This window comes from Motacilla alba, chromosome 23 (assembly GCF_015832195.1).
Source record: "Motacilla alba alba isolate MOTALB_02 chromosome 23, Motacilla_alba_V1.0_pri, whole genome shotgun sequence".
Classification (NCBI taxonomy): Eukaryota; Metazoa; Chordata; class Aves; order Passeriformes; family Motacillidae; genus Motacilla; species Motacilla alba.
In genome coordinates this window covers 5,323,515-5,344,794 of record NC_052038.1, presented here as the reverse complement: position 1 = coordinate 5,344,794, position 21,280 = coordinate 5,323,515, and the positions used below count along the sequence as shown (strand labels likewise).

Genomic DNA, 21,280 nt, shown 5'->3' with positions numbered 1-21,280 from the left:
CAGTGCCTCGGAGGCTTTGGGAAAGGCTGGGAGGAGGTGCAGAGATATCGGAAATCAAGGGCAGCTCCGACCGGGGGAGAGAGAATGATGCATCTGCCTCAGTTTTATCACAAGGCTAATTAAGTACTTTATTATGCTGTATTATTCTATACATCTAAAGCTGAATGTGCCATGCACTCACCATGCTCACAACTGCACAGAGCTGCCCTCATCCTCTGATCCTTCCATGGCTGTCCCGACATGGACACGCTCAAAACATCCTCACTGGCCAAACAATCTCCATATTCCATCCTACTTTGGCACAACACGGGCACAGCGAACAGGAACTGTGTTTTCTTTCTCTGCTGTTCGGAGAATGTGGATCCCAGAAATATTCTTGGGGAAAAACGTGCCTTGCTTTTCTCTGTGAGGACAAATGTGGCAGCGCAGGGATGCACAGGGAGCTGGGATGGACAAGTGGGAACACAGGGAGCTGGGAAGGACAGATGTGGCAACACAGGGATGCACAGGGAGCTGGGAAGGACAGATGTGGGAACACAGGGTTGCACAGGGAGGACAAATGTGGCAGCACAGGGATGCACAGGGAGCTCGGGAGTACAAATGTGGGAACACAGGGATGCACAGGGAGCTGGGATGGACAGATGTGGCAGCACAGGGATGCACAGGGAGTCGGGATGGACAGATGTGGCAGCACAGGGATGTGCAAGGAGCTGGGAAGGACAAATGTGGGAACACAGGGATGCACAGGGAGCCAGGATGGACAGATGTGGCAGCACAGGGATGTGCAGGGAGCTGGGAAGGACAAATGTGGGAACACAGGGATGCACAGGGAGCCAGGATGGACAGATGTGGCAGCACAGGGATGTGCAGGGAGCTGGGAAGGACAAATGTGGGAACACAGGGATGCACAGGGAGCCAGGATGGACAGATGTGGCAGCACAGGGATGCACAGGGAGCTCGGAGGGATTCCCGGCTCCACGAACACAGCCCAGCCCCGGCGGAGGGCGGAGCGCTGCCGCCGTTCCGGGGCGGGCCGTGCCGAGCCGAGCCGTGCCGAGCCGTTCCGGGGCACCGGGGCGCCATGGCGGCCACCAAGCGGGTGCTGTACGTGGGTGAGTGGCCGGGCTGGGGGACCCCCGAGGGGCCGGGGCACCCCCGGCCGGGCCCGGTGACCGCTTGGGCGCCCCGCAGGCGGGCTGGCCGAGGAGGTGGACGAGAAAATCCTGCACGCCGCCTTCATCCCCTTCGGAGACATCACCGACATCCAGATCCCGCTGGACTACGAGACCGGTGCGTGCCCGGGGGCCGCAGCAGCCCCGGCGTGAAAAATGCGGGGTTTATCCCGGGCTTTTCGCAGATATTAGGGTGAATGTTATACGGGTTATGTTAGAAAGTTGTGCTGTGTTAATTGTCTTAAGTAGCGTGGTAAGTGTAGGTTTAAATACAAGTTATTTTATATATATATATATATATATATAACCTAAATATATATACATATATATAACAAAAATATATCTATAGATAAATATAAAAATAAATATATATATAACCGAAATATATGTTTTTTCATAACCTGAATATAGGTTATTATATATTATAAACTGGTATAAATTATAATAACTATTATAAATTTAGGTTATAAAATATAACTATTATATATATAGTTATATTAATTATAAATAAATATAACTATTATAACTATTAGGTTGTAAAATATAGTTTTAGGTTAAAATAGAGACTATGTATGTGGAATATTTTTTTAAAGAAAGGAACAAAGTACTCGCACCAGATAGCAGCCACAGATACTCACACAGATAGCAACCTCAGTCTTTCAGAAAAAGAGAATTTATTATCAGAAATAATGAACTTCTTCCCGCCTCGCTCAGCCTTGTAGATGCCATTAGGATTCAGAGGCAGAAGCTGATGCTGCCCAGACAGAATCCTTGGTTTGAATGGCATTTATGCATCATGTGTGAGGTGTATGAATGTGCAACAGGCTGCTGCTTTTAAGGGTTAATCCTCTGTTAACGTGGGTCCTTTTTCGGGCTTATTTTGCCCAGAAAAGGCACCCAGACCGTCAGTAACTCTTTGTTTTTACTGTCTCCTATCGTCCTGATCTCAACTGTTCAAACTTTTATTACTCTAATTCTACTGCTCTTTTTATAACCATTTTATTACTATCAAACCATTAAAATTTTAAAAACAAGTGACTGGTGTTTTCCCCGGGGCGTGGGTTTGGGGTGGGGGCGGCTTTCCCTGGGGGATGAGACCCCTGGTCCGTGCTGCCCCTGACCCCTCTCTTCCTCCCTTCCTTCCTTCCCTGCAGAAAAGCACCGGGGATTCGCCTTCGTGGAGTTTGAGCTGGCAGAGGTGAGGAGCCAGCAAGTTTGGGGTTTTTGCTCCCTTTGGGGTTTTGGGATGGATCCTCTTCCTGCTGGAGGAATCTGAAGCCGTGTGTGTGTTGGTTTAGCTGTGTGGGGTGCTCTGGTCAGTCTTTTGTTGTTATTCTGTTTTATTTTTTGCTAGCTTTCTGGTGTATCTTTATTCTTGCAGTATAGTTTTAGTGTAGCATTTTAATGTAATATATATCATAATATAATAATTTAACTTTCTGAAACGTAGAGTTAAGCTTCTCATCTCTTCCTTCATCCTGGGGGCTCTTGAACACAACCACAGTGTGTGGGTTACCCACCATAACATTCAGATCTTATTCTGCTCCTCCAAGTCCCCACTTTTCCCATTTCCTCTTGGGCTGAATTCCCATTTTTCCTGTTTCCAACCCAAACTGCTCCCCCGCCACCACCCCGTTCTTGGTTTCACGGGCTGTTCTGTGTTTGTCCTCTGATCATCTGTGCTGGGCTTTGTACACAGATCTCTCCCAAACGCTCATGGCAGCAATAGAATATCTTAAATAAAGGGGTTGGTGGGTTTGTGGAAGGTGAGACCCACATGGGCTTTGGAAACCCCACATGGATGGGGTTGTGATATGGCTTTTACAAATCATCCCTGGGGTAAATGAGGTTTAGAAGAACTGGCAGTTGTCTTTATAATGAGATGCTATGCTGGACCTTGAGAATAAATGCTAATACTGATTTTATTTTGATTTTTTTTTTTTGGCAGGATGCAGCAGCAGCTATTGACAACATGGTATGGACCCTGCTCCCACTCCTGCTCCCTGTTCCTCGCGGATGTGTGCCTTTGCTGCCCTGGGTGCTGTGGGCTGCAGGGAGAGCAGAAGCTGTGTCCTCTGAGCTCTGCAGGGCTTTGGGGTTTTATACCTTTTGGTGGGCTTTGCTGTGCTTTTTTCCCCTCTGCAGAACGAGTCTGAGCTCTTTGGCAGGACGATCCGAGTGAACCTGGCCAAGCCCATGAGGATTAAGGAAGGATCGTCCAGGCCTGGTGAGCTGGGGAGCAGAACATCCCTGGGCGTGCTCGGAGCTCTGTGAGCCCCCTTTGGGTCAATTCCTGTGCTCTGACCTTTCCTTTTGCGGCCGCAGTCTGGTCAGATGATGAGTGGCTGAAGAAGTTTTCAGGGAAGACTTTGGAGGAGAACAAGGAGGAGGGAGGAGCGGAGGCCCCCAAAGCAGAGGCACAGGAGGTAGGAAAAACATCCGGAGCCATCTGCGTCCCCGTTATCCCAGAGGACGGGAATGCAAAGCAGGGAAAAGCCACCTCAACTTGCTTTCCTTCATTCTCCTGCTCAGGACGAGCCTCCTGCCAAGAAATCCCGGGTGAACCCCCAGGTTTACATGGACATCAAGATCGGGAACAAGCCCGCGGGGCGGCTGCGGATCCTGCTGCGCTCCGACGTGGTGCCCATGACCGCAGGTGAGGTGCCGGGGTCTCGTGCCGCTCGTTGGGCGCCAGTTGGGGGGTCTCGTGCTGCACGTTGGGCGCCAGTTGCGGGGTCTCGTGCCGCACGTTGGGCACCAGTTGGGGGGTCTCGTGCTGCACGTTGGGCGCCAGTTGCGGGGGTCTCATGCCCCACATTGGGCACCAGTTGCGGGGTCTCATGCCCTACCTCGAGCGCCAGTTGTGGGGGTCTCGTGCCGCACGTTGGGCGCCAGTTGCGGGGTCTCGTGGCCCTGGATTGGGGTGACCCCGAAAGATGGAAAAGTCTCTGCTCCAACCCGTGCCTTCAAAGAAAGACTCGGTAGTCTTCTGTTGTCCGGTCTCAAGGTTGTTTATTGTTGGTTATCTAAAAGATTCTTCTCCTGAACTGCTGTGGCCCGTTCAGCAGGTCAGACAAAGGCACGCTGCCCTCCCAGGGGCTGCTGCCATCTTTTATATCATACATTACATGTTACATGCTTATGCTTTTCCCCCAATGCCCATTATCTATATTGAATGCTGGCTTTCTACTCTAAACCAATCTGTGAGTGCCAACATCACCAAAGACATGGAGGCTGGGAAGGAGAAAGAAGGAGGACAGGGCACACCCAAATCCCTCCATCTTAGAATTCTTGACCCCCATGTACAAAACTTGGACCCCTGCGTACAAGGCTTAAAACCCCCCTGTACAGCACTCAAAAATCCTTCCTTTCACTTCGTGACTACTTCTACTACAATACCTAACTTGTGTGTGTGGCTTGTAATTCTTCAGAGTTGGTAATTTGCTCCACGGGCTAAGATCAAAACCCCACGTGTGTCTTTGGCTGCATGCCAGGGTCTCAGAGCCCCCTGCCAGCAGCTCTGGCCATCCAGGGCACCCAGAGGGATGTGCTGGGTTCCCGCAGTGAGGAGAGGCTCAGCCTCCCCTCCTGGGGACCCCCGGGGGGGCACGGCCGTCACCTCCCTCCCCTTCACCCCCCGCACACAGAGAATTTCCGCTGCCTCTGCACCCACGAGAAGGGATTTGGCTTCAAAGGCAGCAGCTTCCACCGCATCATCCCGCAGTTCATGTGCCAGGCCGGAGACTTCACCAACCACAACGGCACCGGCGGCAAATCCATCTACGGGAAGAAGTTTGATGATGAAAACTTCATCCTCAAGCACACGGGGCCAGGTAAAGCCATCTCCAGGCAGGGGCTGTGTTACTGTGGTGTTTTTATGAAAACCCTTTGTTAGGATTTTTCTCCTGTTCTAGCTGAGGAGCCTCAGAAAGGAAACGTGAACAAAAGCTGTCTAATAGCTGGAGAATGCAGTCTAGAAGTTGTTTACCCACAAGTGCATCTTTAATTAGTCTTACATGAATTATTTCTACTTCAGGACCAGCCACGGTCCAGCTGTATCAACTCTCTGAGAATCAAGAGTTTTTATTATTTATTCCTTTCTTTTCCTTTCCAGCCTTCTGCTGAATCCTTTCTCTCTATACTTTTAATATAGTTTTAGTACAACATCTTTAATATAATATATATCATAAAATAATACATCAGCCTTCTGGAACATGGAGTCAAGATTCTCATCTCTTCCCTCGTCCTGAGACCCCTCAAACACAGGACTGGAGAGAAAATGGCTCAGCATCATCTGGGGCTGTTTTAGCCATGTTGATAGCAGCAGCCTTGAATTATAATTGTAATTATTATAATCTACATTTGGCACATTTTTCTACCACATTCAGGCCCTTGTGTCTCTCCAAATGCATCGTTCCCTCTCCATCCACTTTATCTGCAGTGTTACATAAAGGAAAAACAATTTCAAAGCTGCTTTTCCTGCTTGATTTTAACCGAGGAGTGTCACAGCACGGCTGTGAAAGGCAGGAGCAAGCAAGCAGGTTTATCTCCATGCAAACAGCTTTGCTGTTACTGCAGCTAAAAATAGCTGAGCGTCTTCCACGCGTGCAAGTTTGTGAGCATAGTTGATTTCCAGTAGTTCCTGTGGATTTTGATATCCAGCAGCGTTCTGTGGGACGTGGGAACGGGGCTGGGCTGGAGGAGCAGCTCCTGAGCTCAGCCCTGACTCTGCACAGCCCTGACTCTGCCCTCTGTGACCCCAGGGATGGTGTCCATGGCAAACTCGGGCCCGAACACCAACGGCTCCCAGTTCTTCATCACCTGTGACAAGACAGACTGGCTGGACGGGAAGCACGTGGTGTTCGGGGAGGTGACGGAGGGCATGGACGTGGTCAGGGAGATCGAGGTAGGTGAGGCCGGGGGGGAGCTGGGGGCAGAGCCCGCTTCCTTCCTGCCCTGAGGATTCACTCCCGGAATTCCTGCTGCTCTTCTCTCCAAGGCTCAGGGCACCAAAGACGGGAAGCCAAAGCAGAAGGTGATCATCTCGGACTGCGGGGAGTGCGCGTGAGCCCGGTGCTTGGAGGGGCTGCATGGGGGGAGCCTGGCCTGGAGGGACAGGGAGCCAGCAGGGATGGGACACCCCAGGGGCTCCCCAGCACTGCCCATCCTGCAGCTGCCAGAGGAATTCCCCTACCGAGGTTCCTGCGGGCAGGATTTATCCTTCCCGGGATAAATTGCTTCCCAGCCTGCGCTGCCCGAGCTGGCCGGGGCTGGTCCTGCTGCCGTGTTCTGGAAAAAGTTTATGTTTGGTAAAAATAAAACCTAGTTTTGAAAATCCTGTGGGCTTGGCTGCTGAATTGCCTCTGTGAGAGGCTGGTCTTTGAGCAAAAAATGGGGTTTTTTTGTATTTGCCCTCGTGTTCATAAATCCTGTGCCTAAATCCTGGCTCCAGGGGAGGGTACCTGTGCCAGGGAGAGAAGAGCAGAGCTGAACCTCTCGTGTTTGTGGCACAGCAGCATCTCCTGGAGGTGTTTCTGGCTTTGCAGTGTCCTTTTCCAGCAGCAGAGGGAGGCAGGTCCCTGGCTGGTGCCTCTCCTGCAGGGAAGGCTGGTGCAGCTCCATCCCCATCCCAAAGGGCTTCGCTGGGATGTGTGAGCTGGAGAACACGGTCAGGACAGGGAACCCCAGGAGATGAGGGAGCCCTTTGGGTGATGAAGAAGAAAAAAGCCCAGAGTGATGAGGCTGTAGGAAGGGATTTCCAGCCTCCAGATTGCAGAGTGGGATAAACCACACGGATTTACGGTGTCTGTGGTGGGCAGCCCTGGCTTTGCTCTTGGAGGTGACCGGGAAGTGATGGATTTGGGCTTTCAGTGAAATTATGGAAGGGATGTTTGGTTCTGAGCTTGTGCAGGTATTGGCAGGAGGGATGAGGCTGCTGAGGAGGAGAGGAAGATCTGACGTTGGGATTTTGGGGATGTCTGGAAGTGCTTGTGCCATTGGGGATTTTGGGTTTGCCCAGCCCAGCCCCTCACCAGCCATGGGGCTGTTTTTCCTGTAAGGGTTGCTTCTTTTCCCTGCCTGGTTTCCTGGGCTGGCTGGGGGTTGTGCATTGTCCTAAAACTCAGACAAGGTGGAATTAAATAAATTTCGTGTGGAATTAAATACCCAGACATGCAGAACCTTTCCTTGGGAAGCTGGGCACTGACAGGGAGCAAATCTTCCTTATTTTGGTGGGGTTTTATTGGGATTTTTCCCCGACCGTGCCAGGTTCTTTCCTTGTTCATTGATGTGAGGTTCCCCAGGTATCCGAGCTGAGAACCAGGACAGGCCTTTTCCTTTTCAAATCAGAGCAAATAAATAATTTAATTCTGCAAATAACCCGGGGAAGCTGCCTGGGACTGGTCACAGCCTAGCTGGGAGCCCACGGGATGGGCACAGCCTGACCTAAAACTCACATCAGGGCTCATTTTCAAGCAAATAGGTACAATTTTAGCCAATTCTGAGTCTTTTTTTCATTGCAAAAGGCCCTCTGAACAGAGCCCTGTTGTGCTGTGACATTAAAAAACAAAGAGCAAGAGAAACTCCGTGTTTACTTTCCAAACTTTGCGTTTATTTTATAACAGTGCCGTAGCTCAGTGTGGATATTTTATTTTTTTTCCAGCTGGCTGAGTTTGGTGAACTTTGGGTAAACAGGAGGGGGGTTGGTCAGCCAGCTACTTAATTGGCTGATGATATTTTCATTAAGGGAATTAAAAAGCACTTGGGCAGAGGTGGGTTAGTGGAGAAATACACAGCTAGAAACAGCTCAGCCCCAGAGCAACCTGGATACTCCTCCCTCCCAAAAACACATCAGCCACAGACAAAGCAGAATCAGCCAAAAATCCTCTCTTTCCTATATATATATATATATATATATTTGTTTGTATATATCTGTGTCTCATCAAGCAGGATAAGGAAAAGGAAGTTTTATATTATTTACATCCACTTCTAGGAAGGGGTGGGAAGGGTTTCTTTTTGGCTTTTGTTATTAATTATTATTATTGTTATTATGAATGGATTTTGCTCTGGTGCAGCCCACAAAGCTCCTCTTCCATGCATGCAGCAGAAACCCAGGGTCACCTTGCTCTGGGAGGGGACATCCAGGGGTGGGATTGGGACACTCAGGAACAGGAATGGGACATCCAGGGATGGGGATGGGACACTCAGGGATGGGAATGAGGCATCTAGGGGTGGGGATGGGACATCCAGGGATAGAAAAGGGACATCCAGGGGTGGGAAAGGGACATCCATGGGTGGGAAAGGGACACTCAGGGACGGGAATGGGACACCCAGGGCTGGGGATGGGACATCCAGGGATAGGAATGGGACATCCAGGGGTGGGAAAGGGACACTCAGATGTTGGGATGGGACATCCAGGGGTGGGAAAGGGACATCCAGGGATGGGAAAGGGACATCCAGGGGTGGGAATGAGGCATCCAGGGGTGGGGATGGGACATCCAGGGCTGGGTTTGGGACACTCAGGGACAGGAATGGGACGCTCAGGGCTGGGAATGGGACCTGTGCATCAGTGGCAGCCGCAGGATTTCACCACCATGTTCCGATGCTTTTTGAGGATGACGTTGTTGTTGCTGTCGTAGTAGAGGACAGAGGTGGCGCTGAGCTTGGTGGGGGCACAGCACGCCTTGGGCACGGCCTCAGGCTTCATCAGGTGGACCTGGGGGATGGATGGAGCCCGTCAGCGCCGGCAAACGTGGCTCCAGGCAACAAACCAACCAAAAAACCCTGGGTGAATGGGGGGATTATTTCCATCTTTTTGCAAAAATATTTATTCTAAACTCCAGGCAGTCCCTGCTGCGGTTTATATTGGATCAGGGCTCGTGGCACTGCGTGGGCCAGGCAGCCCCTTCGTTAATTGGAGATTTCAGGGCCCTTTCTTCTCACAAAAATAGACAAATGACTAAAAAAAAACCCCCATAAATCAGCGCAGCACGGGTCAGGCTCCGGCGTGGGCGGGGGGCGCTTGGTGTTGTTCCAACAGAGATTCCCCACCCCAAACTTAAACCCTGAAGTCCACAACACCTCTGCGAACAGGGCTCCGCTCTTGGATGGCTTTTCCCTGCTGGGGACAGGCGTTATCCCGGAGTTTTCCTGCAGGGCAGGAGCCGGAGGAGGCTGGCAGGGCGCAGGAGCCCCGCTGGCTGCCCCGACATGTGCGATTGATTTACAGCAGGGGCAGCCGAGCTCTCCCAGCTCGGAAGTCCGGTGTTTTTGCTGTCCAACCCTGCTATTTGCAGCTCGGGCTGGGGCTGGCACCGCTCCACAGCCGCCTTTGCCCTGGCTCTTCCCAGAAGGGCCGGATCCAGGTGATTCACATCCTGCCCCAGCGGCTCCGTTTTGGGAACAGCGCTGGGTTTGGGGGTGATGGGTGGGTGTAAGGGGGGGAAAGAGCCCCTCCCTGCCACTGCCAGGATGGTTCCCAGCCCCTGGAAGTTTTGTTGATGTCAAAATTAAACCCCAGCCAGGCGACACCTTCAAAGGCTGGGCCGAGGGCTCGGCGCTCCCTGTAATTAACCGCGAGCACCGGAGCCGGGGTGGCTCTGCCATTGGGAAACCAAACACTCACAGGGCAGGAAATTCCAGAAATTAAAGCGCTGGCTGGGATGTGGGGTGGGTTTGGGAAAAAAACAAACCCAAGGCATTTGAGCTTTCTTGCTGGGAATATGCTGAGCCCAACGTTTGGGTGCTGGGGTTGTGGATAAACCCTCGGAAGCAGCTGGAGAGGAGGATGCAAGGGTGACACAGAGCCTTTTTGGGGGGCTCTGGTGTGCCCTGGGCTTTTCCCTGCTCCCCAGCTTGCTGCCAGGGGAGAGGCATCATTAACCTGCCAGAAATCATCGGTTTTGCCCCAGCTGCTGTGAAACTGGACGGTGTCATTCAGAAAATCAGGAGGTGAGGGAGCTCTGGGATGACAAAATCCTGCTGCTGCACCCTTGTGGGTGAGGATGAGGGACAGAGCTTTGTGCCCTCGCTCTGGGTCTGTCCATGAATGCCTTGAAATTCCATATTGGAACTTCTGGTGAGCCTGTGGTGGGCTGTGAGCAGCCACCCAGATGTGTGAGCGCCCATCCAGATGTGTGAGAAGACATCCAGATGTGCATTCACCCACCCAGATGGGCATGAACCCACCCAGATGGGCATGAACCCACCCAGATGGGGATGAACCCACCCAGATGGGGATGAACCCACCCAGATGGGCACCCACCCACAAATTCTTTCTTTCAATCTGCACCCTCCCAGCTGCACGCCCTCAAACCCAGCCGTGCTCCTCCCAAAATCCCAGCTCTTCCTCAGGACCCGCCGGGCTCTGGCCGCTCCCCAGGACCCTGGATGTCCCCCCAGGGCTGCCCTGGTGGGCTGCACTGACCAGGGACTGCAGGATGGCGTGGTTGGTGGCGTTCATGCAGGAGTCCAGTGGGAATGCACACTCCCCCTCGCAGTAATAGGCTGAGTATCCCTGTGGAGCAATCACCCAGTCCTGCAAAAAAAATAAAAAATTTTAAAAATGGGATTGCATCAAGGGTTTCACCCTTCTGTGCCCCCTCATCCATTCCCCACCTGCATAAACAAGGGTTTGTTTTGGGTTTTTGGATCAGCCATGAGTTGTTCGGGGTCACCGGTGGGGTTTGGGGTTGTGGCAGTTCATGTTTGCCTTCCCAGCTCCCCAGATTTCATGGGCAGGAGAATCCAGCCTGGGAGGGAGCCCAGGGTGGGGGAATGGAATGACGGGGGGGTTTTTTTGGGTTTTTTTTTGGTCATTTAATTCTCCCAGCAGACAAGTACCAGCCAGCCGAGGTCCTGGAAGCTGACGTAGAGCTCGTGGCGCCGGCAGACCTGCCGCCCGTCCGTGGGGTGGACATCATCTGTGGGAAAAGGGGACAGGGAATTCAGCCCTGCAGTTCCCCCTCAGAGGTGGGATTCAGCCCCTGGGATTGGGATTGGCCCAGCAGAACCAAAGGAGAGGAGCCTTTGTTGCTGCACGAAGGGAAAAGCAGCTCCAGACCGGCCTATGAATTGATATTCCAATGTTGGGATGAAGGAATTCGGCCTTGGAAGGGCTAAAGCCCAGCTTTGCTCACTTTGAGGGTTTCCCAAACTCAGGCCTTGCTGCTCCCCTCCTGCCTGAGCTTTCTGGAGCTGTGACACCTTCCCAGGGCTCCAAAGCCAAGGGCAATGAGGCAAAAATTCCAATATTCAGTAATCCTGACACGCTCACAAAACACCATTTCCTTGAGGGCATCCAACCCAAACCCTCCCTGCGCCTCCCGAACTGCAAAAACCTCCAACCCTAAAACCTCAGGACTTTTTGCTCTGTTTCCCTTGGGCCAAAAAAATTGGGATTTCAAGGTGCCGACAAGCAGAGCCTCCTCGTGTTTTCCGTAGGGAGATCCCTCCTCCTGCAGAAAACACCTTACCAAAAATTCCCGGGAGCTTGTTTGGGTGGGGGAGGTCGTTGGATTTCTTGGGTTGTCGCCTCCTCTGGGGTTTGGCTGCTCGTGTGACACGGGAGGGGCTGGGGCTGGCCCGGAAAAATGTCACCATGAAGGGCTGCTTGGAGCGGGGGCCCCGGCGCCCCAGGAGCCCAGCTGAGCCTGGGTCAACGCTGTGCCCTGCGGGGACAGGACCATGTTTGGGGTTTGTCCTCAAATAGAGCTCGTTTGGTTAAAGCAGAGATTCAAAACACAGGAAATTTGCAGCAGGAGATGTGGTTTTGGCATCCCAAGGGGTTGGAGCCTCCTGTTCCAGCATGAAATGGTCCCGCGGGGCTGCTCAGGGGTTAAAACTGATTTTCTCCTTCACCCCGAGGAATGGATGGGGCTGTGATTCCTCCTCTCATGGAAGAGGGGCTGCTCTTTGTGTGCCTTCCCACCTGGAAAAGGCACTGCTGGAGCAGGTTGAACCCCGTGGGGAAAAGAGGGTTAATCCTCTGCCACACACACCGAGGATCCCTCCAGGTAAGGAGTTCATTAACTATTAATGAGGTTAATTACAGTCCATGCCACCAGAACCTGCAAACCCAGACTGCTGGCACCCATCAGAGCTGGAAATTTAAAATTGCACTGAGATCAACCTCCCACCACACCCACGGCACCGAGAGGACCCCAATTCCTGGGAATTTGTCCCCAAATGCTGCGGGCAGGTGGGGCAGGCTCACCATCATCTGTCTCCACATAGAGCCGCAGCCCCAGGCTGTGTTTCTGATCCACTGACCAGTGGCTGCTGGCAGCTGTGACATCAAACACCAGCCAGCCCTCTGTCCCAGCACGCAGGTCCTGCACATCCAGCAGGAACAGGTCAGATTCCCTGCAGGAACAGGGGGAAAGGAGCAGGTGAGTAACAGCACCCAAAGGGAGGGATAATGAATGGAAATGACTCCTGGGAGCTGTGTCCGGGCAGATCCCGGCTCTCGGTGCCACTGGCTGTGCTGGACACCACGGGGGTGTCCTGGGAAAAGCTCCCTCCCTGCCCTGGTGGAAATGCCAGGGCGTGGCACTGCCCTGGGGGAAGGTGTGGGAGCAGCCGGACACGGCGGTGCCGCTTCGGGTGGGGTGGGAAGGGAAAGCCTGGAGCTGGTCCCCATCCCTGTCTGCATCTTCATCCCAATTCCCATCCCCATCATCTTCATTTCCATCCCCATCACCCTATTCCCAACCCCATTCCCCTCTTCTTCAGCACCATTCCCATTCCCTTCAGTTCCATTCCCATCCCCATCTTCATTCCCATTCCCATTTTCATTCCCATTTTTAGTTCCTATCCCCATTAACCTTGTTTCCATTCCCATTCTCATCTTCTTCATTCCTATCCCCATTCCCTTCCCCTCTCCCTCATTCCCACCCCTCATCACCTTCATCCTCACCCCATTCCCATCCTCTTATTCCCTTCCCATCTCCTTCATCCCCATACCCTTTCCCACCCTCATCACCTTCATCCTCACCCCCATCCTCTTCATTCCTATCCCCATTCTCTTCCCATCTCCTTCATCCCCACCCCCTCACCTTCATCCTCACCCCCGTCATCTTCATTCCTATCCTCATTCCCTTCCCTTCTCCCTCATCCTCACCCCCATCACCTTCATCCTCACCCCCATTCCCATCCTCTTCATTCCAATCCCCATTCCCTTCCCATTTCCCTCATTCCCACCCCCATCACCTTCATCCCATCACCTTCATCCTCACCCTCATTCCCATCCTCTTCATTCCTATCCCCATTCCCTCCCCCTCTCCCTCATTCCCACCCTCATCACCTTCATCCCCATTCCCATCCTCTTCATTCCAATCCCCATTCCCTTCCCATTTCCCTCATTCCCACCCCCATCACCTTCATCCCATCACCTTCATCCTCACCCCCATTCCCATCCTCTTCATTCCTATCCCCATTCCCTTCCCATTTCCCTCATCCTCACCCCCATCACCTTCATCCTCACCCCCATTCCCATCCTCTTCATTCCTATCCCCATTCCCTTCCCCTCTCCCTCTTTCCCACCCTCATCACCTTCATCCCAATTCCCATCCTCTTCATTCCCTTCCCATCTCCTTCGTCCCCATACCCTTTCCCACCCCATCACCTTCATCCTCACCCCCATCCTCTTCATTCCAATCCCCATTCCCTTCCCATCTCCTTCATCCCCACCCTCTTCCCCCATCCCCATCGCCCCGCGCCATTTTCCCCGCTCCATACCCCCTTCCCCTCACCTCCACCCCCTCTGCCACCCTCCTCCTGCCCGTGTCCAGCCCCTCACCTGTTGGAATGCTGGGCAGCCACCTCGTAGATGCTGACGTGGAGGCTGCTGTTGGCGTGCCTGGGGACGCCCCGCGATTTGTAGATGCGGAACTCGGCGGCCGTCACGGCCTCTCCCGCCGGCACCTGCGCCAGGTCGAACCTGAACTCCTTCCAGTAGGGCTTGGGGGAGAACAGATCCCGGTCCTGCTCCACTGAGGAATAAAAAAAAGGGCTCAGGGAGGGCCGAGCCAAGCCTGGGACATCCCCGCTGAGCCCCGGCGAGTGGATTTTGGGGATGAGCTCGCCGGTTCTGAGCTGCTCGCCCTTGGTTGGAAGTTCCCATCTCCTGAGGGTTTGGATCTGGATCAGCTTCCCCCGTTTCTGCAATTTATTTTGCTTCCCTTATTTCTGCAATATATTTTGCTGCAAACCCACCAGCTTCCCCTCCCAGCCCTCTTCCTTTATTATTAATTAAAATTAAAATAAATTAAAATGAAAGCACAGACGCTGGCCATGGGAGGAGCACAGAGAATGTGCCGGGCTTTAGGGGCTGCTTCATTAAAAGGTGAAAAACATTCAAAATTTGGTGGTTTTGGGGGTCAGCAGGGCCATCTGGAGCAGGAACTGGGATTTTCCAAACTTTTCTTGCAGCAGACAAGCCCAGGGCTCATCAGGGCCATCACTGGATATCACGGGTCCACAAGTAAAGATTTGTCCACAAGCAAAAATTTATCCTGTAAATAAAAATTTTTATCCTGTGTGTTTTTTGGGGAGCTGGGGGGGGATTATCAGGTCACTGCTCTGTAAAAAATCCCCTCCCTTTTTCCTGAAAACACCTTATTCCTTCATCACGCTGGGACAGGAAAAATCTGATCTTATTTTGTTCATCCAATAAAGAACAAACCTTCCTTTCTCTATGGTAATGCAGCCCCCACAGTTTTGCTAATGTGCAATTATTGGCTTCAAATTCTTCCTTAAAAATATCCCAATCTTCCTAGTCTGGGTATAATTAAAGTTTATGATTAAATATGATTCAGTGTGACTGAAGCTTCTCCCGCTTCAGGCACAAAAGCAACGTAACCTGGCGCTTGCTTCTAAAACTGAAACAAAGAATCAACTAAATAAAAAAATAAACATTGAAATGCATTTTTAACCAATTCTAGGGGGGGAAACATTCCAAATTTAATCCACCAGAGGCTTGCCATTCCCATTTATATATTTATATATATATATGGAGGGAGCAGTGCATCCCTCCAAACCCAGCGCCGAGATTTTACTTACGTACCCACAAATTCTTTTCCTCCTTCTTATTTTTTCCTCTTTTTTTTTTTTTTTTACCCCTTTTTTTTTGGGTTTTTTTTTTTTTTGTTGTTGTTTTGTTTTTCAAATCCCACATTCCCTCCAGCTCCTGGCCTCACCACAAGCTGTGTTATAAAAAGAGCCCGGGGCCAGGCGGGCAGGGCGGATGCGGAGAGCGCTTCCTGCCCCGCCGCCGCTGCCAGCTGGGCAGGAGGATGCTGTGGGCACCTGACCCAACCCCTGCCCCCTTCGGGGGGGGGCACACAGAGCCCCCCAAACCCTCTGGAATCCCTCAGGCTTTTCCCTCTTTTCCGTTTCTTCCACCATCCCGTCGCGGGGTGGTTTTACTCCCCTGGATTATTGGCGCTGCCGAAGCTGCCGAGGCCTCGTGGTGCTGGCAAAAATCCTTCAATTCCCCCCAAAACACGAGCAGAGGAGTCACCTCTGGTTTCTAACACTGATAAGCCACCTGTGAGTGTCCCTCAGTCGGTCCAGGGGACACTCCAAGGGTCCCCTTTGGTGTTTTTGGTCACTTAAGTGACTCCTTTGCTCCAAAATCTTTGGCTGTAGCTTGACCCTCAGCCAGGGATGGGCAGAGGAATTTTTTTTTGTCAGAGCCAAGGAGGTCACAGAGACCCCACACCAGATAAAAAAAGCCAAAAAGGTGATTTTTGTCCTTAGAGAAGAGTGAAAACCTCTGCTAATTTCTTTAAATGAAAACTTCCCGTTGCTGTGGAGGTGATGGGGAGGCCCAGGGGTGGAGGCAGAGGAGGGGATTTGGTGGGAGGCGAGCCCAGGGACACCTTGGCAGCAGGAGAAATGCAAAAACCAGCTGAGCTGCAATTAGCTGAGCTCCTTGACGAACCAAATAATCTGGGCCTGTCTGTTTGGGATGAAATCCTGGGAGGAATCCCTGAATTCTCTGCTGCTTCAGGGAGGAAAAAAGGGAACCCCTTTGGAGGGGGAGGACTGAGGGAGAAGCTCCCCCTTCTGTGCCATCACTGGCACACAAACAGCAGCTTGGAGCACCACAAGCAGGAGTTTGGAGGAGTTTGGGGTTTTTTGAGAGGGCTCAACATCCCCGTGTTTGCTGCTAAAACCAAAACAGTTGTGGGATGAGAGCCCTGCAGTCCCCCCAGGAGCACCCAGCGGAGCTGTGGGTGCTCAGATGCTGCTGGGGGTGTGCTGGAGGTGCCCCCCTGCACTGGTTTGGGGAGCCCAGGGTGCCTGGGAACCTGCCCCTGCTTCGGGTTGACTCAGCCACACCACCAACCCTCAATTATCTGTGGGCGGATTATCCGGATTGCAGAGGAGAGGCACCAAAAAAGCCCAACCCAAGCGCTTTTCTCTCCTTTCCCCCTCCTTTGGCACCATCCCCAGGAGCTGCTGCATCTCCCCCCAAAGCTGATTGTCCCCCTGTGCTCCCATCACCCCCGAAAAATAATATAAAAATTATTATAAACCGATACAAACAGCTGTTCCTCTGGCAGGGGGTGCCCAGCTCCATCTCACTGGGCCTCCTGGTGTCTCCCAGTGCCTGAGCATTCCCAGATCTCTTCCCAGATCCCACCCTTCCTCCTGCTCCCCAGGTTATTCTTAGCTGCACGTTTTTCAGTGTGCACTTTCTGGGCTCTGCATCAGTCGTAATTACCGGGCCTGGCTGCTCCCAGTGGGTCCCCACGATCATTTCAGACACCAAATTAAAAGGAAATGCCGGGATATTCAACCACTTCAAGCGCTCTGCGTCCTAAAATAGGTTTAAAGGAGATGCAGGGAAGATGCTGTCCTTTCCTAGCAAGCAGGAGAAAATAAGCTCTGGAGGGTTTCCGAAGTGGGGAGGGATTTAGGAGTTATCCCAACGCATCCAGACTCCCAGTTTGCCCCGTGAGCGCTTCCTCCATCCTCCTGGGATGAGCCCTGGGAGCTGCAGGACACGGGGCTCAGCTCTGACAGCCCCAGCCCAGCTGGGACACAGCCTTGGCCCCTGCCCTGCACACATCCAGCCCACAGGAGGATCCCAGGGAATTCGGGAAGCTTTTCCCATGGAAACACACACAGAGGGTGCATAGAGAGCACTGGCACCTTGGCACAAGCCGCCCTCGGGGGGATGCCCAGGAGAGGAGGCTCAAGTGGCTGCAAAATGAAGCCAGGAACGGGAAAATCCTGAGCTGGATTTCAGTGGTAGTTGTGTGGGGCGAGGGCAGTGGGTGATGAACTTCCAGTCTGGAGTGGAGCAGCACATCCCAGCTCCTAAAATCCAATCGAAGACGCTGCCCTGAGCTCCCACCACCCCACATTTAGGGTTCCCTGAGGTGCCTGGGGTGCTGTGGCTGTTTTTGCCAAGGTGTCCCGTGTTCCCCTCCAGGGCTCCCTGGATTTTCCAGGAAGATGTGTGGCTGTGGGCACAGCTTCCTCCAAAACAGCCACGGGGGAGTCCAGCCACAGGGAATCACAGATGCTTTGGGTCGGAAGGAACCTTCAAGATCATCTAATTCCAACCCCTTGCCATGGGACACCTTCCAATAAATCAGGAGGCGGGGATGCCAGCAGGGAAAGGGGGATGTGTGTGCTGGGGTGCCCTGGGGGGCTCGGGAACGCCGTGTGCCCTCACCCCCATCCCATTCCACACCTCCCTGCTCCACAATTACACCTTGCCCGTATCCACGACTCACAGCTGAGGAGAAATCCCAAAGCCCATCCTCACCCCGGGCTTAAAAACCCAACATCCCGCCCGGCTGCTGCAGCGAGGGCACGGCAACAGCCCAGGCCAGGCTTCATCCCCGCTCCGGGAGGAGCAGGACGGGTGGGACGGGCGGATCCACACCCCCAAAGGCAGCTGGGGCTGCCCCTGTCCCCCAAACTGGGCTGTGGTTGTGCTCCGGGGAGGTTTGTCGCTCCCCCTTGCCAGGAACAAGGAGTGCCGTCGGGAGCTGCGCTCCAGCCCGGCTCACACAGGTCCAAAGAGGTCCAGGTGCCCCATGGAGCACAGACTTCACCTCATTTGCATGTCCCATCAGGATAATTGCGCAGCTAATTATGTATGCAAATGAGAGCTGGCCTTCTCCCACAAAAGAACTCCGTGTTTAATTAACATGAAGGGGCTGACGAAGCCGCAGAAATCAAAGCCATTCAAATTGAAGGCTGGAGCTGCGCTCCCCAACACTCCTGGCTACCCCAGGAGCACTGGGAAGGGCAGCGGTGCCCCCGTGCCTGCACCCCTGTACCAGCAGTGACCCCCAAAGGCTCCCCTGAACATCCCACCGTGGTTGCCATCAGACCTGACCATTTTAAAACCAATTTTGGCGCTCGGGTGCTGCGGGGATTTGGTGCTTCAGTTTGGGTCTCCATCACTCTCAGCTTCCCCAGGATGCTGAGCTCCACCAGGGCTCTGGAGGGGAGCTGGGTGCCTGCACCTGTGGGCACCCCTGGGTCTGCCCCGGGGAGCCTCCTCGCACCCACGCGTGCTGCAGGGGTTGTAGGAACGAGTGGGAGACACCTCCACAGCCCCTGCCTCGCCTAAACCTCTCCCAAGGGCGCAGATCCCCCTGCCTGCCTCCAGTCTCCAAGGAGGGATTCTCTCCATCCTCAGAGGTTGTGGGGGATTTTCTGCTCGAGGCACCCAAACGCCCCTTAAAGCAACGAGCAGGGGCGGGGAAAAGCTCCATATCCGAGCTCCTGGTCTGCAAATGCCCCCGGGCTCAGGGCACCCCAGTGCCTGCCCTGGGACAGGGCTCATCCCATCCCGAGTGTTCGCGGCCCCGCTGGTGCCGGGATCAGCTCTGCCGCCGCTCCAGCAGCCGCCTGCGAATGCGAGGGATGCAGGAGCCCGGTAACCGGCCGGACGGGATTCCAGCAATAATCAGCAGCCTCGAGGATTTTATTTGGAGCCGTGATTCAGTGTCCCACCGAGGGCCACCCTGCTGCTGGCACCGGAGCCCCGTTCGCTGCCCAGCTGGTGCCCGCTGAACCGGGGAGAGCGGGGTGGACGAGCCTCCCTCAGCTCCTTCTTGCTGCAGGACATTCCCCTTCTCCATTTCGCCTTTCTAAACGGAGATGGGACTCATCCCGGCCACTTTCACCCCGCCACCGTGTCCCTCACCGCCACCGTGTCCCTCACCGCCCCCGAGTCCCTCTCCGCCGCTCTCCCCGTTACTGAGCTCAACTTTGGGCAAAAGGGTTCCTGATTTGAACAAGGACTGAGAAACCACCCCGAGGGATGCTCGGAGCTGCCGGTGCCGCGGTCACGGACCAGCAGTTGGGGTTGGGGTCAGCTCAGCCCCGTGCCCGTCCCGCCGGGGCTGTCCCCCGGTGTCCCCCCGGTGCCCCCCTGGTGCCTTCCCGGCTCCGCCGCCGCCTCGTCGCCGGTCCTGCCCGTCCGCTCCTGTCTGCTTTGGTCCCCCCGGTCCTGCCTAAACCTCCTGGATCATCCCCGTGCGCTCCCCTCGTCCCGGTATCCTCCGGTGCTGCCGAAGCCGCCGGGATCCTGCCCGCACATCCCGGTGCCCCCCGGTGCTCCCGGTGCCCCGCACATCCCGGTATCTCCCGGTGCCCCCCGGTGCTCCCGGTGCCCCGCACATCCCGGTGCCCCCCGGTCCTCCCGGTGTCCCGCAGCCGTTCTCACCCACGTTAACGAGGCTGACCACGGTGTCTGCGCGGCTCACGACGCTGCCGGGCGGGGGGCTCTGCGTGCTGAGCCCGGTGAGCACCGGGCGCGACACCGCCGCTTCCTCGCCCTCCTCCTCCTCCTCCTCCTCGCCGGCCACGGCGTGGTACAGATCGAGCATGAAGAGCGGCGCGGCGGCGGCGGGGACGCGGGCGGGAGCGCGGGGCCGGGGCCGACCGGGCAGCCCCAGCACGGCCAGGATCTCCCGCTGCACGTCCCGCCGCTCGCCGCCGCTCAGCCGCCGCTGCGGGACCCCGGCGGCGTGGAGCCGGCGGCGGAGGACGCTGCCGCTGCCCAGCTGGTACAGCACGGCCGCCAGCCACAGCAGCGCCACGGCCCCACGACGCCCCCCGCCCGCCCCGCGCCCCATGGCACCGCCGGGACCCCCCGCCCGCCCGGTGCGGTGCGGCCCCGGGCACCGGCACGGCCCCGGCTCCGGCCCCGGCCCGCCCCGGCGGGGAGAGGGAAAGGGACGGTCCCTCCAGCGGCACCGCCCCGGCCCTCCCCGCCCGGTGGCTCCGGGGCACGGGGAGCATCGCTGGGCGGTGAGAAGTGGCTGGAACCCGAAGCCGCGGAGACGCAAATTCGTGGGAAGCCGTCCCTGGGGATGCTCGTCCTCGTGGGCACCCAAAGCCCTGGGTTCCCACCCTCGCTCACACCCAAAACCGTGGGCACCCATCCCTAGGGATGCTCCTGCTCGTGGGTGCACAAATGCATGGAGATCCGTTCCTAGGGATGCTCGCCCCATGGGCACCCACTTCTGAGGAGGCTCCCTCCTGCAGGCAACCAAAGCCAGGGGCACCCACCATCCCTGGCACCCAAATCCATGAATACTCACACCTGGGGACGGTCACCCTTGTGGGAAACCAAACCCAGGGGCACCCAAATCCCTGGATATCCACACCTGGGGAGGCTGCCCACTGTGGGAAACCAAACCCAGGGGCACCCAAATCCCTAGCACCCAAATCCCTGGACATCTCCAGGGGCACCCACCCTCCCTGGCACCCAAATCCCTGGACATCCACACTTGGGGACACTGACGCTTGTGGGAAACCAAACCCAGGGGCACCCACTTTCACTGGCACCCAAATCCCTGGACATCCTCACTTGGGGACACTCACCCACCTGGGCATCCACTCCCGAGGCCACCCAAACTCTTGGATCCCCCTTGCATCCCTTCCCCTCACTGGCATCCTCTTCCCCACCCCGCCGAGCACCTCAGCAGCCTCACCCACCCACCTGCACCCCTTAATTTTGGGGTTGGGTGGTTCCCTGCTCCGTCCCGCATGGAAACCTGGGTGCAAGCACCCCCTGACATCCACAGCCGCTGCCTTCCCCCAGGGGATACCCAGCTCCAGCTCATCCTCAC

General features: G+C 54.9%; 2 protein-coding genes across 2 annotated transcripts; one reads left to right on the top strand and one right to left on the bottom strand.

The window, feature by feature from the left end:
• The first annotated feature begins 1,004 nt into the window (after window positions 1-1,004).
• PPIE (peptidylprolyl isomerase E) lies at window positions 1,005-6,512 on the top strand. Its single transcript, XM_038161153.1, has 10 exons — window positions 1,005-1,112; window positions 1,192-1,290; window positions 2,327-2,370; window positions 3,121-3,147; window positions 3,318-3,399; window positions 3,498-3,598; window positions 3,705-3,828; window positions 4,820-5,005; window positions 5,936-6,078; window positions 6,172-6,512. Exons 1-10 carry the CDS (start codon window positions 1,082-1,084, stop codon window positions 6,238-6,240), a joined length of 906 nt encoding a protein of 301 aa, XP_038017081.1. The 5' UTR covers window positions 1,005-1,081; the 3' UTR covers window positions 6,241-6,512.
• Window positions 6,513-8,598: 2,086 nt separating this feature from the next.
• LOC119711067 (bone morphogenetic protein 8B-like) lies at window positions 8,599-20,341 on the bottom strand. The gene is made up of 7 exons (XM_038160798.1): window positions 19,870-20,341; window positions 13,969-14,161; window positions 12,385-12,533; window positions 11,645-11,839; window positions 11,013-11,092; window positions 10,597-10,707; window positions 8,599-8,886 (listed from the first exon to the last, which is right to left on the bottom strand). The coding sequence occupies exons 1-7, from the start codon at window positions 20,279-20,281 to the stop codon at window positions 8,737-8,739; spliced, it is 1,290 nt and encodes a 429-aa protein (XP_038016726.1). The 5' UTR covers window positions 20,282-20,341; the 3' UTR covers window positions 8,599-8,736.
• Window positions 20,342-21,280: the final 939 nt, after the last annotated feature.